General features: G+C 48.0%; 1 protein-coding gene across 3 annotated transcripts in view; it reads right to left on the bottom strand.

The window, feature by feature from the left end:
- Window positions 1-14,165, bottom strand: part of RIMKLB (ribosomal modification protein rimK like family member B) — a 56,793-nt gene extending 42,628 nt beyond the window's left edge. The window contains exons 1-2 of one of the 3 annotated variants that reach the window (XM_085619920.1): window positions 13,359-14,165; window positions 4,035-4,248 (exon numbers count right to left, since the gene is read on the bottom strand). In XM_085619920.1, the coding sequence (XP_085476046.1) occupies window positions 4,035-4,206 (172 nt within the window). In that variant the 5' untranslated portion in view covers window positions 4,207-4,248; window positions 13,359-14,165. Of the gene's footprint in view, window positions 1-4,034; window positions 4,249-12,112; window positions 12,162-13,358 lie in introns of those variants that run through there. The other 2 variants (XM_085619921.1, XM_085619922.1) reach the window with 2 other exon arrangements.
- Window positions 14,166-19,137: the final 4,972 nt, after the last annotated feature.

Raw genomic sequence — 19,137 nt, 5'->3', positions numbered from 1 at the left:
ATTCAGCCACAAAACCAATCTCGAAAAGAAAGGTCAGGGCACAAAAACCCTTCAAGTCGGATTTTGTCCTCAACGAACCACTTTCAATGATAGGCTGCACAGAGCGTGGGTGTACAATTATTGTCAACAGGAGGACAACAACTGCAAAGGACCATACATGGGCTGACTGAAGCAACTGGCTAGATCCACAAAAAATAAATTTGACAAAGCGCTGAGAATGCCAAACGAAATTAAACAATTAAGAGTGATGAAATGTTTCAGTAGCACACCCAATCCACCACATCTGAAGCAGGGGGTTGCTATCTCTGCAGACAAATGGTCATAAACAACTAGTTAAGGAAATATCGAGTCAAAACTGAGGGCTTGCAAGTATAAAGTGAAGGAAAAAAAGGTTAAGGAGACAAAGGGCGTCAAAGGTACAAACGAAACTTGAATGGAGAAAACAAGGCTACGGAGGAAGGAATGGTAGAAAAGATGGGCAATGGGTGAATGAATGGAAGATTGAATGTCAAATGAAGGCAAAGTCAAATGAAGGCAAAAGTGCTTGGTGAAAGGATGAAGGGTGAAAGGATGAAGGGAGAAATGATGAATGTTTGATGGGCAGGTCAAAGGATGGAGACAACTGTAGAAGTGGAAGGATTGACAAGTAGATAGGTGAAAGAATGGAAAGAAAATTGGAAATATAAACGTATGATTGAATAGATGGGCAATAAATAGATGGGCAATAAATAGATGCTGGGAGAGTGAATAGATAGGCTGAATGGATAGGTGCTGGATTGAAAGCAGCGGCGGCCTGTCAATGGGGGTGGTGGGAGGGCTGAAAAAAAAAATATATCAACTGCCCTTCTTTGCCCCTTCCTGGCCTCACGCCTCTGTCTTCTCTGCTGGAAGAAGCACCAAAGCTTTCGGACTCTGCTGGCCAATCAACGCTGCAGGAGCCGCGTCAGGATTGTTCTGAGCAGCCTCTTTGGCCGTGCAGGCAGTGCCTGGGGAGGCTGGGCATGTTCTCAATGGGGTTGTGCAACATAGCCCAATGGAGAACATGCCTAGTGCACGTGACGGTTTGGCCTAGAGGGCCTTGTCAAAGCATCAGGCGCACATAGGGAGGGAGTGAAAACCACTCCTGCTCCCTCTGCGTGAGCCAGCCCTGCCTAACCTGGCAAAAGACGCAAAGAAAAATATGACAACTTATTTTATTTTTATTTTCCAATGCTCAACGACCAGTGGGCGACGCTCCTCCGCCTTATCGAAGGAACCGGCACTGATAGAAATTCAAAAGGATGGACGAGCATATAAGTGTTTTGATGGGTCAAAGATGGACGGGAGAAATTGCAGTTAGCCAGAGGAGTGAAAGGCTGAAAGAAAGGATAAATGTGGCTAAATGGATGGGAACATGTATTTAATGATTAGGTTTCTCTTGTGCAGTGTTCAGGTCATGGCGGAGGCTTGTTTTTCTGACTACCCCCTTTTTCAGTACTGGCAAAGTGCTGCCAAAGAGTCTTTCCATGCAAATGGGGAAGGCGAAATAGCGCTTTGGGCAATAAGTATGAGCACAAGCTGAAACTCCAGTGGTTTACAACTATGGCTCCTGGTTTTATGGTATTAACTTTTTGCATTTGTCTATAAATCCATATGTATTTTTTGCCCATCTTAATGGTATTTATCCAGGTTTACTTTTGTGTTTTGTGAATGTGGAGTCGTAAAATGGTATATTTCCACATTTATTTGATAAACAGGCACTCATACTTTGCTGCCTGTCGCGTTTCAGCAAATTAAGGAGATGAATATAGAAAAACACTACACCTTCAGGTAAATATGAGCATCATAATACAAATGTGTTAACATACACCTGGTTTTAGGGAAATCTCAACCTATTTTTAACTTCCCATGCGGTCTATCTGCTCAGCTGTTGTCCTAGAAATCACAAAAAACAGCATGGCGAGTCACCAACAATAAGCACACTTCTGCATTTTTACGTTTTTAAAAATAGACAGGAAACTCAATTTTCGGTCTGTAATTGTGTAAAAATCAGTAAAAATGGGAGCCGTATTTACAACTGAAGGGAGTACCAATCCCATTCCCAGCTCCCCCTGGAGACTGCCACTTTTGTTTCGAGACGGATCTTGTTACAGCCGCGGTAAAGGAAGCCGCTCTTACAGCAACAAGTATGCCGACTTGGACTGCACGACTACCACCAGAAACAGAGTGCTTAATACAGTGGACATCAGCAGACTGACCGTCCGTGGGGCCGAGCAGGGGAACCGGAAAACGCACAAGGCTCGGACTACGGGAACAGGACCATCACTGGTCCGAAGGAGAGTAGGACAGAAGCAATTAAGTGTGAATTAGAGGGGTACATCAATGAAGCCAGAGACAAGTAGGGAAGTGAGAGCTATGGGATGGTGAGAGGTAAGCTAGCGACGCTGCAAAGAGCTGGAGCTGAGTGCAGAAGTTCGGGAACTGGGTAAGGAGAGATGAAGGTGCAGAGGGAGTGCAAGTAGATCAGGGAGAAGAGATTCGAGAACAGGGAATAAGAGCGAGCAGAGTATAGAAGAGAGGCAGAGGGAAGGGCATCCAATGAACAGAGGGGAGGTGGGACAGAGGGAGACAGGGGCAGAGTGAACACTTAAAGGTTTCTGAAAACGTGAGGGCTAGAAGAGAACAACCGGTGGGGGTCGAAAGCCATGCTGCCGAAGAGCAGTGGGCACGAGATACTCCACTAGCAGCAGTCAGCCGTGTGTCAAGTAGGACAGTTATATTTTGCGGGTTAGTGATAGCACAAGTTTAAAAAAAAAATAGCCTTGCAAGTGGTCACGGACTGAAGACATTTTATGGAGAACAACTAGTATGAAACTACAATTCACTTAAAGGCGCTAAAATAAAAACACAAACAAAAATGTTGGACATGCAAGCAACAGTGCGACGTAAAAATGGTTGTGTCTTAATGAAGTTTCAGAAGCGCACTACAAAATAGTTTACCAACTCGCCTTTCCACCATTGCATGTGTTACAAAATTACACCTGGGGACGCCAAATCTCGCAAGCATGTGTTTTCTAGAGCCAAGCGGAGAAAAATTCCGCCATGCAGTGACTTAGAGAATTTGTCCAGAACTCTGCTCTTAAGAGTAACACGGAGTGAACAAGATTACGCCAAATCTGCGGGCGGATCAAAATATTTCGTCCACCCCTTGCAAAACCATAAAGCCAGGTCCAGGAATCTACAATCTCTGGTCAATAAAGAACGCATAGGAGTTCATTACGGAACGATTTCAGTTCTTGTGGAAGGGTAGCAATAGCACAAAAATTCTATTTGACTTCGGAGCACAGCTTAGGAGTTGCAAAATATATGAACAAAGCACACCACTTTTGCGACAATGTCCTCTGGACAGAGGACAACAACATGAACCGGTTTGGCTGTAAGGGACAGCATGCCTGGAGAAAACAAAATGCAGCTTACCCACCATAAACCCTCGAAACCAATCGCCAAATGGCGGACCTGCAATCTTGGTCCACTTAGCAGAAGGACCATGACATCATACAACCTATCATGAACTCTCTAAACTAGTCCCCTCTAGAAGAAACATGAGAGACCATCTTTCATTAGCTAACACTTGCGAAAGGGCATCCGGCAAAGACAATGATCCGAGTCACCAGTAAATCTACAACGTAATGAAAAGACCCAATGAGAACTAGATGAAGGGTGGACATTTAACACAAACATTGTATGTACAAGAGAATCCCAAGTGATCATACTCGTTTCACATTACTGTATACATCCACGTGGTTTTGTTACACCTCCACATTTACACTACATTTTAACAGTTTGTAGAAGTACACACCTAGTCAATACAAACATTTCTGGATAATACAGTAGTGCTACAAGACATGATATTGCATAAAGTGAAGCTCCATCTTGCTCATGCTAAGCAGGTGAACAAGCTAATCAGTCTCGAGTACACCAGTGACGGAGACCCACTTAAGAGTACTCAGATAGCAACCAAGAAGGTTCCTGCACTGCCCAGCCGGCGTACTCACCCAAGTTTCCTTGTTCAATGGTCAGCACCACTTCATCCATCAGCAGGGACCGAAACTCAAGCTCATCTTCACAGCAGCGGGCTTTTAATGCCCGGAGGATCTCCAGCTGGGGGTAGTCGTCCTTGATGCGCCGGTCGGTCAAGAACCAAATCCGGGGAGAGGAGCTGCACATCCTGGCCAGCAAGATTGAGCACTGCCTTCCTGGTTATGTCCGCTGTAAAACAGTGATAATACATTAACACCAAATTGTCTGCTAGGGGAAACCATGCACTGCCACATAAAGAAAAACATTAGGAAAAGATTACTTGAAAGAGTCTTAATTTTGAACTAAGATGCACTGCCTAACTACAGAAGGATGGTGGTCGGACATTGCACATTTGCCAGAATATGGGCAATCCTTTTGTAGAGAAATCTTAACCAACTGTGCATGTAACATCTATGGCAACATTCGATGGCTGATGTGGTACGACTGTGCTTGGAAGACTAAAGCACCCATGTCTGTTAAACACTAAAATGCAAGCAATTTCCCAACATTTAGCCAACTACTCAAGTGGATCAGATTGTTACGTGTAAGCAACAAACACTAATTTCATTATTACGGGTAACCAGCTGATGGAAAGTAACTAATTAGTAAACCAATATGAAGAAAACCACGGTGCACACAGCAGTCCTCGCCACAATTTAACAGTTGAGTGGTCTCCCTTTAAGTGGAAATGACCATCAAATGGACCCGATCTACACAGCAGGCAAATAGCCAACAAACAAAAAGAAACTGAGGAACCAGATTGACTTTTGACGTTTTGGTTCTTTCTATATTTAATGTAACCAATTTTAAAGGAAAACCATTAAGAAAAAATGCAGACAATTCATTAAAATTGGGTGGATGTTGAATGATGGTTAGAGTTCTGGAGTAGGAAGGGGTGTTCATGGTTGCTGATGGGTGGACTTTCGGTCTGGGGAGAGGTTTTTAAGGTTAGAGATGGGTAGTTTAGGAATAGGTATTGTGTAGGAGCAGTGATTGATTTTAGGAATCAAGAATGGGTGAAGTTTAGAGGTGGAAAGGTTTTTTTAGGGATCAAAGATGAGCGAGTTAGGGACGATACGTTATATGGTGTGTGGGCCGGATCTTGTTATAGGGCACTGAAGGGTTGAAGTATGTGATGGATATTTAGGTGTAATGAAGAGTTTAGGGGTCAGGAATGGGTTGTTTGGGGTTGTCAGTTTTTTTTTTAGGGTTTGGAGATGTGTTTTGCGATGTAAGGGGTGTCAAAGATTCAAGCACAGAAAGGTTTAACCCCTTCGGTGCTCATGACGGAACGGTTCCGTCATGAGCCACGGTTGAGCTGTGCTCATGACGGAACCGTTCCGTCATGACCACGCCCGCGCAAGATTCCGTCAGCACAGCGGCGGAATCTGCGCAGCATGGAAGGGGTTAAGGTTTCAGAAATGGGTGGAGTTTAAGGATAGCAAGGGGATTCAGGGTTTATAGATGGGTGGCATTTATGGGTTAAACAGGTTTTTAGGGTTAGGGGGTCAGGAATGGTGAGGAAATTTTAGACTTTGGGGATGGCTGAGTATGGATGGAATTTAGGGGTTGAAAGGGCTTTAGGTTAATGGGTGGGTCCAGTTTAGAAGGTCCAGGATGGTAGTACTTTAGACATGAGTGGGTCTTTTAGTGGGCCATGGATGGATGTGTTTAGAGGTCTTTAGGGGAAGAGGGGGTGGTCAGGGAAGGGGTTTGAGAATTAAAAGCATCTAAAGTAATCACCCAGACTGACCCAACAGACACCAACACAACAGACCCTCTGCACACCATCGACCACGACCCCCCGCTAGCCTGGGCCAGCATGAGCACCGTTGACACCATCAAGACCATGAGCACTATCCACTCCGGCTCTCCGTCAGATCCCTTCCCGCACCACATCTTCAACAAAGCAAGCCGATTCATCGCACCCCACGTGCGCAACGTCATCCATCTCTCCCTCGAGACCTTCCCAGAGCTGGAAAAATGCTGAGATCAACGCCCTACTGAAAAAACCCAAGGCTGACCCAAGAGACCTAAAGAACTTCCGGCCCATCTCTCTGCTCCCCTTCCCGGCCAAGGTCATCGAGAAAATCCTCACACAGCTAACCAGATACCTCGAAGAAAACAGAATACTGGACCCTTCCCAGTCAGGGTTCCGCAGCAACCACAGCACCGAGACCGCCCTCATCGCCATCAGGACCCTGCTGGACAACGGAGAGACCGCAGCACTCCTCTTAGACATCTCCGCCGCCTTCGACACCATCTGCCACCGCACACTATGCACACGCCTCCGGGATCCGAGACAAGGCTCTAGAATGGACCACCTCCTTCCTCTCCTGCAGAATCCAGAGCATCCGCCTCCCCCATTCCGGTCCGAAGCCTCCAAGATCATCTGCGGCGTACCCCAGGGATCCTCCCTCAGCCCGACACTGTTCAACTTTTACATGGCCCCACTCGCACACGTCACCCGACACCACGACCTCAACATAATCTCCTACGCCGCCAACTCAACTGATCCTCTCCCTCAGCAAGGACCCCATCACCGCCAAAGCCAACCTCTACGAAGGAATGAAGGCCGTCGCCGACTGGATGAAGACCAGCCGCCTGAAGCTGAACTCTGACAAGACGGAGGTCCTCAGAATCTGCTCCAACCCAGGATGATTCCTGGTGGCAGACTGCACTGGGAGAAGCCCAGACACCCACCGACCACGCACGCAACCTGGGAATCATCCTCGACTCAACGCTCAATGACCAAGCAGGTCAACGCCGTCTCCTCCTGCTTCAACACCCTCCACAAGATCTACAAATGGATCCCTACAGATACAAGAAAGACAATCACCCAGTCCCTCGTCAGCAGCAAACTACTACGGAAACACCCTCTACGCGGGAGCCCCGACCAAGCTCAAACGACTACAACGCATCCAAAACGCCTCGGCACAACTGATCCTCGACGTACCACACCACGGCCACATCACCCCCCACCAGAGGGACCTGCACTGGCTTCCCATCATCAAGAGAACATCCTTCAAGCTCCTCATCCACGCACACAAGGCACTCCACAAGACCGGCCCAGCCTACCTCAGACGGCTCTCCTTCTACATCCCCCAACCGCCAGCTACGCTCCGCCGACCTCTCACTCACCACCGTCCAGCGCATCCGAAGAACAACCACTGGCGGGAGATCCTTCTCCCACCTCGCCGCCAAGACATGGAACACCCTCCCACTGAGCCTAAAACAGACCCAAGACCTGCAGACATTCAGGAGGATGCTCAAGACCTGGATGTTCGATCAGTAGCACCCCCCCCCCGCGCGCCTTAAGACCCTTGCAGGTATGTAGTGCGCTTTACAAATGACTGATTGGAAAGATGAATCGGTGTCCCCTTAAAGGGAACAAAAATAGAAATAACTGACACAAATGTTTCACAAAGTAAGACCTACAACAAAAAAAAAAAACACAATACCTATTTTGAAGGGGAAAAAATTAACACATTTTAGGATTTGGTTTCTATGAGATGGTAAAAGCTATTGATCCTGCAAATTCTCATTTAACACTAAGTGAAATTGCTGCTCAGTAATCGTATAACATGAAATAGTTTTTCTGTGAAATTACATACTACCAGCAGGTAGATGGCCATCAGGAACTTACCTGTCAGTCAAATGGCAAGTCAGACTTAATGTGGCAGTGAAAAACCAGCAGCTTCTTTTCAATCGGGCAGTAACATGCCAGACAGCATTCACCGTTCCAGTCAATAAAAAGCACCATTCAAGTGAACCGGATATGGCAATTCCCCCACATCCTGTCAGTTGAACAGCCTCCAAAAACTAGTCACACAATCTGCTAAACATGGCATGTCTCTAACAAAGCCACAAGTTACACATTCCAAGTACTTGCAGCAGAGAGATGTTGGTGCAATGGGCGCTATCCTGTCAACTACTTCTCCAAAATGGAAACCCACACTGATGGACAATTCCAAAGTTGTGGTCCTATATCATTGTGTGGGGATTGGAAAAAGATCAACCACCTTGCAGAAGTAAGGAACAGACAGGCAAGAAAATCTCCTGCAAAGCTCACTTCCGAGACTCGGATGCTAGGACAAGTCTTCCACAATCCAATCTTACAATACACAAGCCCCATTGAGATTTGCCACACCTCTGATCTCTCGCACCACCCCCATCATAGAAAGGAAAAAAAACTGTAGACTTCCAAGCTCTGGAACACACACAGCAAAGAATAAGTATCAGCAGTAGTCTCCTAGAACACAGGAAATCAATTGGGAGCTTGCAGTCCCCCTCGATTCAGAAAACTAAAAACAGGCTACAAGGCACAGTTTGTTGAACAAGCTACAACCTATTCCTCTGAGCTTCAGCACACCAATTGAGCACAAGCTGCTGTAACACCATTCAAGAGTGGAAATCACTGAGCACAGCATTACAATCCAACTCACGATACTGCTCCTAGGTCACCACTCAACCACTCCCAAGACCATGCACAGTAAATAAATGGGGTTGTCTTAAGCGACCCATCATAAAGTGCTTTGTGTCCCAGTATGTGTAGGAAGTGTCCCTTTTTACATGGTTCTCCATTCGTGCTGATCTCTCCTGGACCAAGCGAAGTCACCTGCAGCCTCAACACAGGGTCCACTGGACCACTACTGCCTCCAGAAAAGAAAATCGGACATCAAAAGGCATTCCTGCATTCTCAGCCTCAGACCTTGGTGAGCCTATCGACGGTGACCCAGCCTTCCACAATATCCCAACTTACCTGTCCAGCCAGTTGTCCCCTTCATCCAGGCACCTAGCCCGAGCTGCAACCTCTGTGCGACAGATTCTCCCCATTTGCTTGCACTGAGCACTCTACGCCAATGTGCACCCAGCCGCTAGCCGTGTAGCTTTGGTGCTGCATTCTGCCCCCACCTCTTGTGTGCTTGCCTCAACTCCCAGGGCCTGTGCCCTGAAACTGTGGGTACCTACGTGCATTCTGCACCTGGTATGATGCCCCTAGTCTCCACTGACTAACATTGGGTCAGTGACCCTTGCACAAGGCTGCCCCAGTACCACTGGTGGTGCAGTACCTACCGTACACTGAACCTTGCCCAGTGTTGGCCGAAATCTTTTAAGATACACTGGACTGTGCACACTATGCCTTACTTTGGAATAGTATATGCAGTCAGCTTCCAACAGTATGTGGCAGGAAAAAGCTAAAATGTATTAACATGTCATTCTATAGGACCTAAAGCAATTAACTAAAAAGTGGTAGTACTTCTTGGTGCAAATGCCAACAAAACCAGCAAGTAAATGACAGCTGCCATAAGATGTACTGCCTGCAGGGACTTTAGTAGACCCAGGCGAGATCAGGACCGTCAAAAACACATTACAATGTCGAGTTTCATCAGGAAAAGCACAACCGAAGTGAGCGGTCATGTGGTGGTGATCTGCCAAATTGTACAGGGTGGTGTTCGCTTTTAAAGGTTCCCTGGTTGGAAAGATGATAACACGCCTTTCACACCACAGAAACAGCACACGAGCTAGGCTTTTGACAGCAAATGGGACAGTCAGATGAACGGAAAATAAGTCCTGGGACAGGTTGAAAACTTCATGATCAGGAAGGACTGCGTTGGCCAATGGCTACCGTGTCAACAACTTCGACCCCGAGAGACAGTTCGAAATGATATATCTCAAGGTATACGTTAACGTACGAAGGTTGTGCAGTGAGTGACTGGAGGTTCTAATCTCACGGTTGTGTGGATTACCATTACGGAATGATTCCGCTGGGCATGCCTTGTGCGGTGGAGGACGCACCACCAATGTCTAGCACAGATCTGTGGCGGCACATTTCTGCGCCCCAAGCAGATATAACCGGGCTGGAGGCGCGCGCGCAGAAAACCTGCCTATGCAAAACGTATTCTTCCGAGATGCAGCAATTCTCTCTGGCCGTGTTAAATCCTGAATGGCGGGGTGATAAAGCGAGTTTCAACGACCAGGCTGGCAGCCTTACAGGTAGCTAGCTTTAATTCATGGACACGTTCTGCATGTCCTCTACATTGCATAAAAACAAGGCTCAACAGGGGTACGCCGGACTAACACCAACTACCCCTACATAAATGTACACATTGCACCACACCAACATAATTCTCTTCTGGTAGAGAGGAAGACCCCGAGGCCCGAAAGGGACTGGTACAAACCGGTCTGCACTGCAAACAAAGGCAGCTATTACTTGGAGCTGGAACAAGTTGAGAAGCTAACTGGCACCGATACACTGCAGGACAAGAGGAGGAGATACACCGAAGCCTTGCACGTCACAACAAGCCACAGGAGAGGTCGCAAGACTCGGGTGGCTCCCTCGCCAATACACACTGCAGGACAACTGAAATACAATCTATCGCGGAGGTCTGTGAGGCCGGAGGCATCACCGAGCTCTTATAGGACAAAGAAGCCATTGATAACAGACCCGAGGATGAATCACAAGACCACGATGAGAAGATGTGACAGAACAAGCTGGCACCAGCGCCAACACATGCGAGGAGACTCCGCAAGCGATCGGCCTAAGAGTCTCGCTGACACCATGAGGAGTTAAAAGAGACGAAAGGTGGCAGCTCTGCTAATAGGCAGTTGCCCCACAAGAACTGAATATAGGGCCATGAACAATATGTTTATTGCAGCACAAAGAGGCCATTGCTAAAACCACTGACCAGGAGCCAATCATAAGTGACAGCTTTCTCTGAACACGGTTTCACTAACGCACCATAAACGACTGAGCCCCACCCCATTACAGACCAGGAGAGACTGGGAGCAGATGACACGATACAGTCCGCAGGGGCTGGGAGTAGCCAGTTTACACTACAGAAGGTGGCACCGTTCCTACGAGACTGGTGCTGGAGAGGCAGATACACTGCAGGCTAATTTAAGGTGTAGTCCACGTTGCAACCCTGGAAAGAAACCAAGCCCTTGCAAAGTTAGCGCTTAACCTCTGGCAGCCCCATGGCTGATCCATCACAACTGCAAGGTCACAGCAGAAGATGGATTTTAGCCAAATACTGCAGCAAAGTCGTGTGAAGATGTGCACCCCAATCCGCAGCTCTGCGGTCCACCTCATGAACATGGCTTCCAAGCGCACTCAAGAGGATGGAGCGCGGCCCCAAGTAAAGCAAACCGGCTACGTTAGAAAGAAAAAAAAAAGCTACACCGCTACCAAAAATATCTGCAACGGACAGAAAGGTTGAGGGAAAAAAAGGATTAAGCCTAACTAACAAATGTCGCCACTCAGCTTGCGAGTCATGTTGGTTAAAGATTCAGACTCCGATCGAGACACGGGGTCGAATTGTCGCTATCCCAGTTAGCCACATTGTTTCACCCTGGGTAGGCTAGTTTTCGCTTAGTTCGACTTTTCTAACTTGAGCAGTAGATGCGAGTGACTGGGCCCAGACAGTGAACCATAAGAAAATATAAACATTAAGTGGGCTCCCGTATGTAGTATTATAGACCATCGTCTGGGGCAAACCAAAAGTGTAATTAACAGCAGGCAACAGAAATATGAAAAGAAGCACATAATGACCATTGTACAGCTTCATAGCGTTACGCACAAGTGCTTAGTGACAGCACGCTCCGGGCCACGCACATATATGCCAGGGCCAAAGCTGCGGCGTGCCCTCACCACTCTCAAAGAAGACGTAGGACGACACGCGCGCGATTTCAGGAGACTGCCAGCGTCTAGCAGCGGGTGCAACAGACCATGAAGTGTCAACTTGTTCACATCTTAAGGGGCCGTACAGGGGAGAGGACAGCTTTCAGAATTACGTTTATGATTACTGCCTAGTACCCCCTCCCCCATCGCTGTCGGGTGTATTCGTCGCATCACCCAGGTGGCAGGTAGGCCCCAGAGCGCGCACACACTGGGGGACACGTGTGCGGTCCCATATCCCTCGTACTGATCAACTACCCTGCGCAGCCCAACGTCTTCCCCGGGTGCCCGCCATCTCCCTCAAGGCCGGGACCAAGCAGCAGCAGCTACGCAGAGGGCGCCCGCTGGCGGCGGCCACCATTTTGTTGAGATTACCGTGGCAGCAGCTGCCTTTGTGCCATCTGTTCTGTTGCTGTTCCTTCTCCCTCCACGGTGGGCTCCCAGGCAAACGAAGCCTGTGCGGTAGCATCTGGGCGCGTCCTTGACGTACCTCAAGGTTCATGTCCAGAATTCAGACAGACATTCAAGCATCCCATGCCACCTGACGCAGTAATGGCCCCTTAAATGCATTAGACCACTTTACCAAATAGGATAAAGCAATATAAATGGGCGCAAGTGAGGCACTGATGGGTGTGCCGGGAAAAAAAAAACTAGACATGGCAGATCTCCCCAAAGCCAAGGCTGCCCTTGCAACCGCGCGCTGCGGGGGTAAGGAACGCGGTGCCACGCCCACCATGGCTCAACTGGCACACGTACCTCGGCTCGCGGATCCCTCTGCTCACGGGGGAACGGGGTCTGGCGGTCTCACGCCCGCCCCTCCTTTGGCAACACAAAGGGGCATGTATTGGAGTCGGCACCGGGCGACTTGCGTTAGCCGGAGCACATTGCTTGAGCCTGATCATCCGCCCGCGTGACCGGCACGTGAAGCTGGTTACCCGCGTAGGTCTCAGTGCCACGAAGCACCGCGTACGTACACTTCGAAGCAGCAGCAGAGTAGCATCCCTAGGCGGGAGGCCCGTCGCATGCCGCGGAGCACATCTCTCCCCCCCCATGCCCGCCGACAGACACGGAGACGCAACGGATCGAGAGCGCGGAGCCAGAAGCGGCCCCAGGCATCCGTGGCGAGGGACACCCGGCGGATACACCCGCATCAGAAAGCGCCCACTAGAGCAGCGCGCAACAAGAGGCGTTATGGCAGGGCCGAGTGGAGCCTGAAGCTTGCCGCCCGCATGCCACGCGCTACATCAACAGTTCGGCCACAGTATGCTGAGTAGGTCTTAACCCCCCCCCCCACGTCAGATAATTGCCCTATTTCTAGGATGTCACAAAATTATTCAATTACACTGTCAACCAGAGCATCGGATAAATCCGACACAGATCAGTACCATCAGGAAGGGACAATAGAACCCAATTATGAACATTTACATATACACACATATATACACAGATATGATAAACATTCAGCGGGGCCGCCTTCCGTAACAATCGGTACTTAAAAGACAATACACATGGGCAGCCCCAGGGATGCACTTTACACAAATAAGACCACTCAATCAACTGCTCAGACCCACCCAGGCAACATTCACAACCCAGGGCTCCCCGACAAAGAAACAAATCTCACCACCGAACTCTCCTGCGGCAGGTTGCGCTCTGAGCCTCACGTGTCGATGCTCGCCCCGAAGGGTCCTCCGGACAGCAGATAGCGGCCCTCGGTGTCCTCCTGCAGCTGGATTCCGCCCGACAGGACCAAAGGCTGAGTCCCTTTGTCGCTCTTAAACACCAGCTGCCCACGTGCTTTCCTCCTTGTGCAGCCTCGAGCTCGGGAGGGGGCGTGGCGGGCGGGAGCGCGCGCGATCCTGCCCCGTTAGCTCAAGTCAGCGTGCGACTGAGGTCCCCCGCGAAGCCAGCCAATCGTTAAGCGAGAGCAGACGGTCCCCTACCCTCGCTCAATCGGTGAGGCGAGAGTCAGGCTTTTGGGGCGGAACCAACCCACCCGAGGGGGCGGGAGTAAATAAATAAACACTGAGGAATAGAACAAGAGTCTAAAATATATGCGTCAGACAAAATTAAAAATATTTTTATTAATTTGTATTTCAGTGACGCACTTGTGGCAATAAAGATAAGGATTCTGCAGTAAAAAAAAACGGACTCCCGCGACAAAAAAACGTTAAAACGAAGGCCCTTAAAAAATAAACGATTAAAAAAAATGAACAAACAGGGATGCACTACAAAAATAAATGCTCACAGATCAGCAACTGTAATTTCGGCCCCGAGAGAAAAGAGAATATATAGGTGTTAAGTAAATTCGCTTGCTCCCTCTCTACGTGCGAGAAGAGAAAGAGCGAACAGAAAGCGCCAAACCGCGTGAGGAGACCGCACCTCTGGACGAGACCGCCGTCCTTCCCTCCCGCGACCCTCGTCCGACTAAGCGCGGGGCGGGCACAATCGTGGCAAAAAGGGGAACAAGGCACCCAATCAGAAGCCCGAGGAGTACCGCGCGTTAGAATGGAACGAGGCCAATAGAAGAGATGCGCGCAAAAGTAAAATGGAGGGTTTATGTTGTAGTTGTGCGTTTCAAGCCTCGCTTCGGGAGTCAACTAAAAGCGTATTCATCGCTGGAACATAATAAAAAGGCCCCAAGCGAACAACCAATGAACAGTCGACTTCAGGCGACACACCTTCCTCAGTCCAGTTTTTACTACGATTTTAAATAGACGTGTATTTTCTTCTGGCATCTTCAAGTGCTATACAGCCTATCTGGAAAGCGCATGCGCGCTTCGGTTTTTGCTGCGGCACATGCTAGGGTTTCCCTCGCTTTCTCCGCGAAAGGCGCGCGACGTGCTTGTTCTACTTCTTTCATCCCCACGAGAACATTGAGAAAGTATCGAGAAGAGGCTGTGGCCTGTGCAGGGCCATGTATTTCGCTTCAACACCGGTGGTTTACCGACAGAAAAATAACGTTTTACTATGTCGTGTGTAGCGAGGCGAAGATTGAAAAATGTACAAGACGTTTGTGACATCATCTTTATGCTGTATACGTCACAGCGCGAGGGAGATCGTTGTCCACTAGCTAGCAGATGCTCGCGTGCGTTGTTGGGTGGAAACCGTCGCCGGAAGGCACTGCAGCCTTCCTCCTCTTTTTTTGGGGGGGGGGGCGGGGGGGGCGAAGTGTGCCTCTTCTTTCAGGAGGCCGTGGTTTTCAGCTGATGCCAAGGGTTGCAATCGTTGATTCTTGGGATGGGAATGAGGCCTTGTCAGTCGCTTCCCTCCACTGCCATTCATGTTGGGCAAAGGAAGGGGAGGAAGACTGCAGCCAGGGACCCACCCCCCCGCTCACACATACACAGTCGTGCAAGAAAGAACTGCTATCCCCACTAAAAGCCACATGAACGACTTTTGTCTAATCGTGGCATAGACGTTCAGTCAAATGCGCTCGCTGCTCTCTTATAAAGCTTTATACAGGACTTTAAGTGGGATGAAAAAACTGGGGGAAGGTGTTTCTCAAAGGGGCGTGGCTCAAACGTAGGCTAAAAAATCTGTGCTTAGCATAGTGGGCCACCCGACTTGTATTTTGCTGTTTCTGTCATTGCATCCAGATATATGATACAATAAGTAACATCATACCCACAACAAGTCTGGACTTTTGGCTTTGTCAATGGTTGTTAGTTGCATAAGATAAATAAGCAACAACTATGGCTTGTTGTAAATAATATTTAAAACGCTTCCACTTAAAGCCCATGTGACACCACAACAATGTTGCTGCCCCTGAGTTTCAAAACGAGAAGGTCAATCCAAAGAGAAAATGACTCTCTTTAAAGGATTTCCCTTCTCCCTACAACTACTGGCTTAACACAGGCTTCTGCGGTGCAGGGGCCCCTGAGCTGCAGGGGGCCCCTTCAGCACAGTACTCTGGCCTGACAGCTTCAGATTAAATCCAGAGCAGAGGGGCCCCTCCATGTACCCTGCAGGGGGTCCCCACAAGTTTAGTTACGCCACTGCCTACAACGCTCACCTGGCATGACGTGCCACAACTTCTCAACTAGTGAGAAGTGAACTGTGTGAGCACGTGCACAACGATGTGCCTGCTGTCACTACAGTCCAGAAAAAAACGGACCGCCTGTGCCAGGGCACAAAACAGAGCCCAATAGAGACCCATTTCAAGGCCCCCTTTAAAAAACTGCCGGTGCTCAGCTTCAGTGAGACACGGTCCACTTAAAGCCCTGTATTTATAGAGGATGATGAGCAAATGTGGCTTACCCAATAAAACAGAACTTCGGGACCCAAAGTGTGCCCCTCCTTCTTTTCATAATGGAACGAGAGCCAAGGCAATTGAGAGCTTCTCAAAATTGTACTCAACACATAAAAATAAATTATACAATACATTTCAAGGTCAGTATAATAAACCCACATAGTGCAAAGAAACGTCTGAATTAATTTTGCATTATTTTCTTTAATCGTGATCTTCTAAAAACTTCTTTTCACTGTAGCATAGGCAAACGCATTTGGTCCCCATTGGACTTCTTCAGGGCCGATTCCTCAATACATATATATGTAGTACAGCATTGTTATTCTCACTTGAAATACAGAACATTTAATGACAAGCAATTCTTTCACTGGAGCATCATCAAATTCAGAGTTTATAATGGCATCATCCTGTGTAGGATCTGACCTTTTACGGCCTGCGAGTTGATGTTTCTTACATCCAGCATTTCTTGCAGCATTGTAGTGTTCTACGTAGTCCTTTCGTATTGTTTACATCATATTCCAGTTATCACTGCCTGGGCACATGCACTGTCTTGCACCATGTTAATTTTGTATCTGTCATTATTTGTAGTTGCTCATGCCCAACATTCCTTCACCATGCTGCTTAACCCGAACGAAAAGTGGCTGCCCTACACTCTGTTTCACTATGGTGGATCTCTTTAAATTCCACCCTGGCCACCTTCTGAGAGCTGCTGGTTTGTCCCTGTTCGCCCCTGTCAATCAGATCCCAGAGCTTCCTTTGGTCACATCACAGCCTTGCCCTCTAGCCCTTCCGAGTGGTCCTATTATATGAAGCAGTCTCCATAGCCTTCGCCTCCTGGATACGCCTTTAAATCTCTTTGCACCATGGATGCCGCCGCACCAGGATTCACATACTCTGGAGGTTTGTTGGTTTACTAGCAGAGGCTTATCTTCAGAGCCACTAGCTTTTTCACTGCAGTCAGCCTGACCATCACTCATCTATTCTACTCTTGTTGTCCAGGATCCGATTTCTCATTAAAAAATGCTGGGCTTCTGAGAGAAGCTATCCCTTTGCTTTCAGAGTTTTCAAAACCTCATATGCTGACAGCTGATCTGTGGGCTTTTGGAGGTTTGGTGATCCTAGCAAGGTACTTTTCACTGGACTCTCCTCGTGTACATTTTCCCTAATTGGTTCTCAGGGAAACACTTAATAGGGTGTAAAAAGGCTATACTCAATACCCAATAGAATATACAATAGTCCCTGCCAATGAGTTTATGAAAGAGAGCATGCATCTTTCTGTACACCTACTCTTCCAACAAATTTAGAGATTACATCATCCCAAGGGAAGACCCACCTGTTTGTCTGTATGCAACATTATTTGCTTTGGAGAAAGGTTAGCCTCTTTGACTCTGAGTCCATTGTCGGTGAATAATCCTGACTGATCGATAAGGACTTGTTACATCTGTGGAGGAATCAAGTAGCAGTATTCCTACAAAGGAGAATACGGTAGGACAGCTACATGGGACACCTGCAGATGCCTTCTCTGCAGGATTTCTAGGTGGTTGTGAATAACAGCAGACATACTACATCACCACCCCAGAATGCCAAACAATGTCCATCTCCTAAAATGTACTGGGTTTTTTAGGCTTGATGGAGATTCTCACTTTGACTGTTGACAGGAATCGGTGTGTAACTTCCGTGAAACAAGTAAATATTAACTTCGAAGGGTTGGTCTGCACAGAACACAGAAGACACACAAGGAACAAAATTATGCTAAAACTCTTTTCGGTTTAGAATTATTGGTGGTTGTTGTTCAAAAGATCACCAGCTTGTGAGGATTTTTCTGCACCCTTACGAGGGGCTCTTATATTCAACCAGGAGCAAAAACTTTTTATTTGTCTGAAAATGCCTATTTGTGAAGTGTGTTCAAGAATGAAGCTTGAGCATGCTGGGGTTTCACCAAGTTTGTACTGCAAGTAGCTTCTAATGTTAGCTTGGTTTTAAGAATGGATGGTGGGCATCATGCTACAAAAGCATAGGCGACCTGGTGACTTTTAAACCCTTAGTGCAGTTTCCACCTCAGTTTATTTTTCCAAGGAAAGTCCCCACAGTGAAAGTGGAAAATTAGCTGTATTCTGAAACAAATAAGAATAATGTCACTCACGTGCTGTTTTTTTGGGGGGAGATGTATGCACCCTTATTATGTGAAACCATCCTGGTGGACCCAGGCAGGAAGGATAGGGTCAGGAATGACTCCCCCTACCCAGACTCAGGTCAGAGCTTTCTTGGACCTAAATGGGTACTACAGAAGATTAGTAAAGGAATATGGGTCCATTGTGACTCCCCTGAATGACCTTACATCTAAGAAAATGCCCAAGAAAGTTCAGTGGACGGTATGCCGTCAAACGGCATTTGATGACCTAAAGCAGGCCATGCGCACTGCTCCCATCCCGCAAAGTCCTGACTACTGCAAAACTTTCATTGTCAAGACAGATTAATCTGAGATAGGGGTAGGGGCTGTGTTATTACAACTTAATGCAGAGCGCCAGGATCAACCAGTAGCTTTCATGAGCAGAAGGTTGACCCCCAGGGAGAAACGTTAGTCAGTCATTAAACGGGAAGCCTTAGCTGTGGTCTGGGCCTTGAATAAGCTGACGCCATACCTGTTTGGCACTTACTTCCTTGTTCAGACAGACCACAGGACCCTCTTATGGCTTAAACAGATGAAGGGTGAAACCCCCAAACTTTTGAGGTGGTCTATTTCCCTACAGGGGATGAAACATGGACCTGGGAGTAACCATGCCAATGCAGATGGACTCTCCAGATATTTCCACTTAGAAAATGAAGACTGAACTGGGCAAGGTTAGTCTCATCTCCTTACGTTTGGGGGTGGTTGTGTAGGAAAGTAAGATCTACTTCTATGGTTACCCCCACTTTTTGCCTGGTGCTATGCTGTTTCTGACTAGACTGACTGGGATCCTGATAATCAGGACCCCAGTCTCTGTGCATTCTCCCCTAACTTGGTATGGTAAGTACATAGGTACCTCCCAGATTGGATACTGGTGTGACCTTATCCGTTCCTAGTATATGGTACGAGGGTACCCAGGGCATAGGTACACCAGGGGTCCCCCATGGGCTGAAGCATGTATTATGCCACCCATGGGGGACCACTCAA

The sequence above is a fragment of the Triturus cristatus genome, chromosome 7 (genome assembly GCF_964204655.1).
Source record: "Triturus cristatus chromosome 7, aTriCri1.1, whole genome shotgun sequence".
Taxonomy (NCBI): Eukaryota; Metazoa; Chordata; class Amphibia; order Caudata; family Salamandridae; genus Triturus; species Triturus cristatus.
This window is presented reverse-complemented; position numbering and strand designations above follow the sequence as displayed.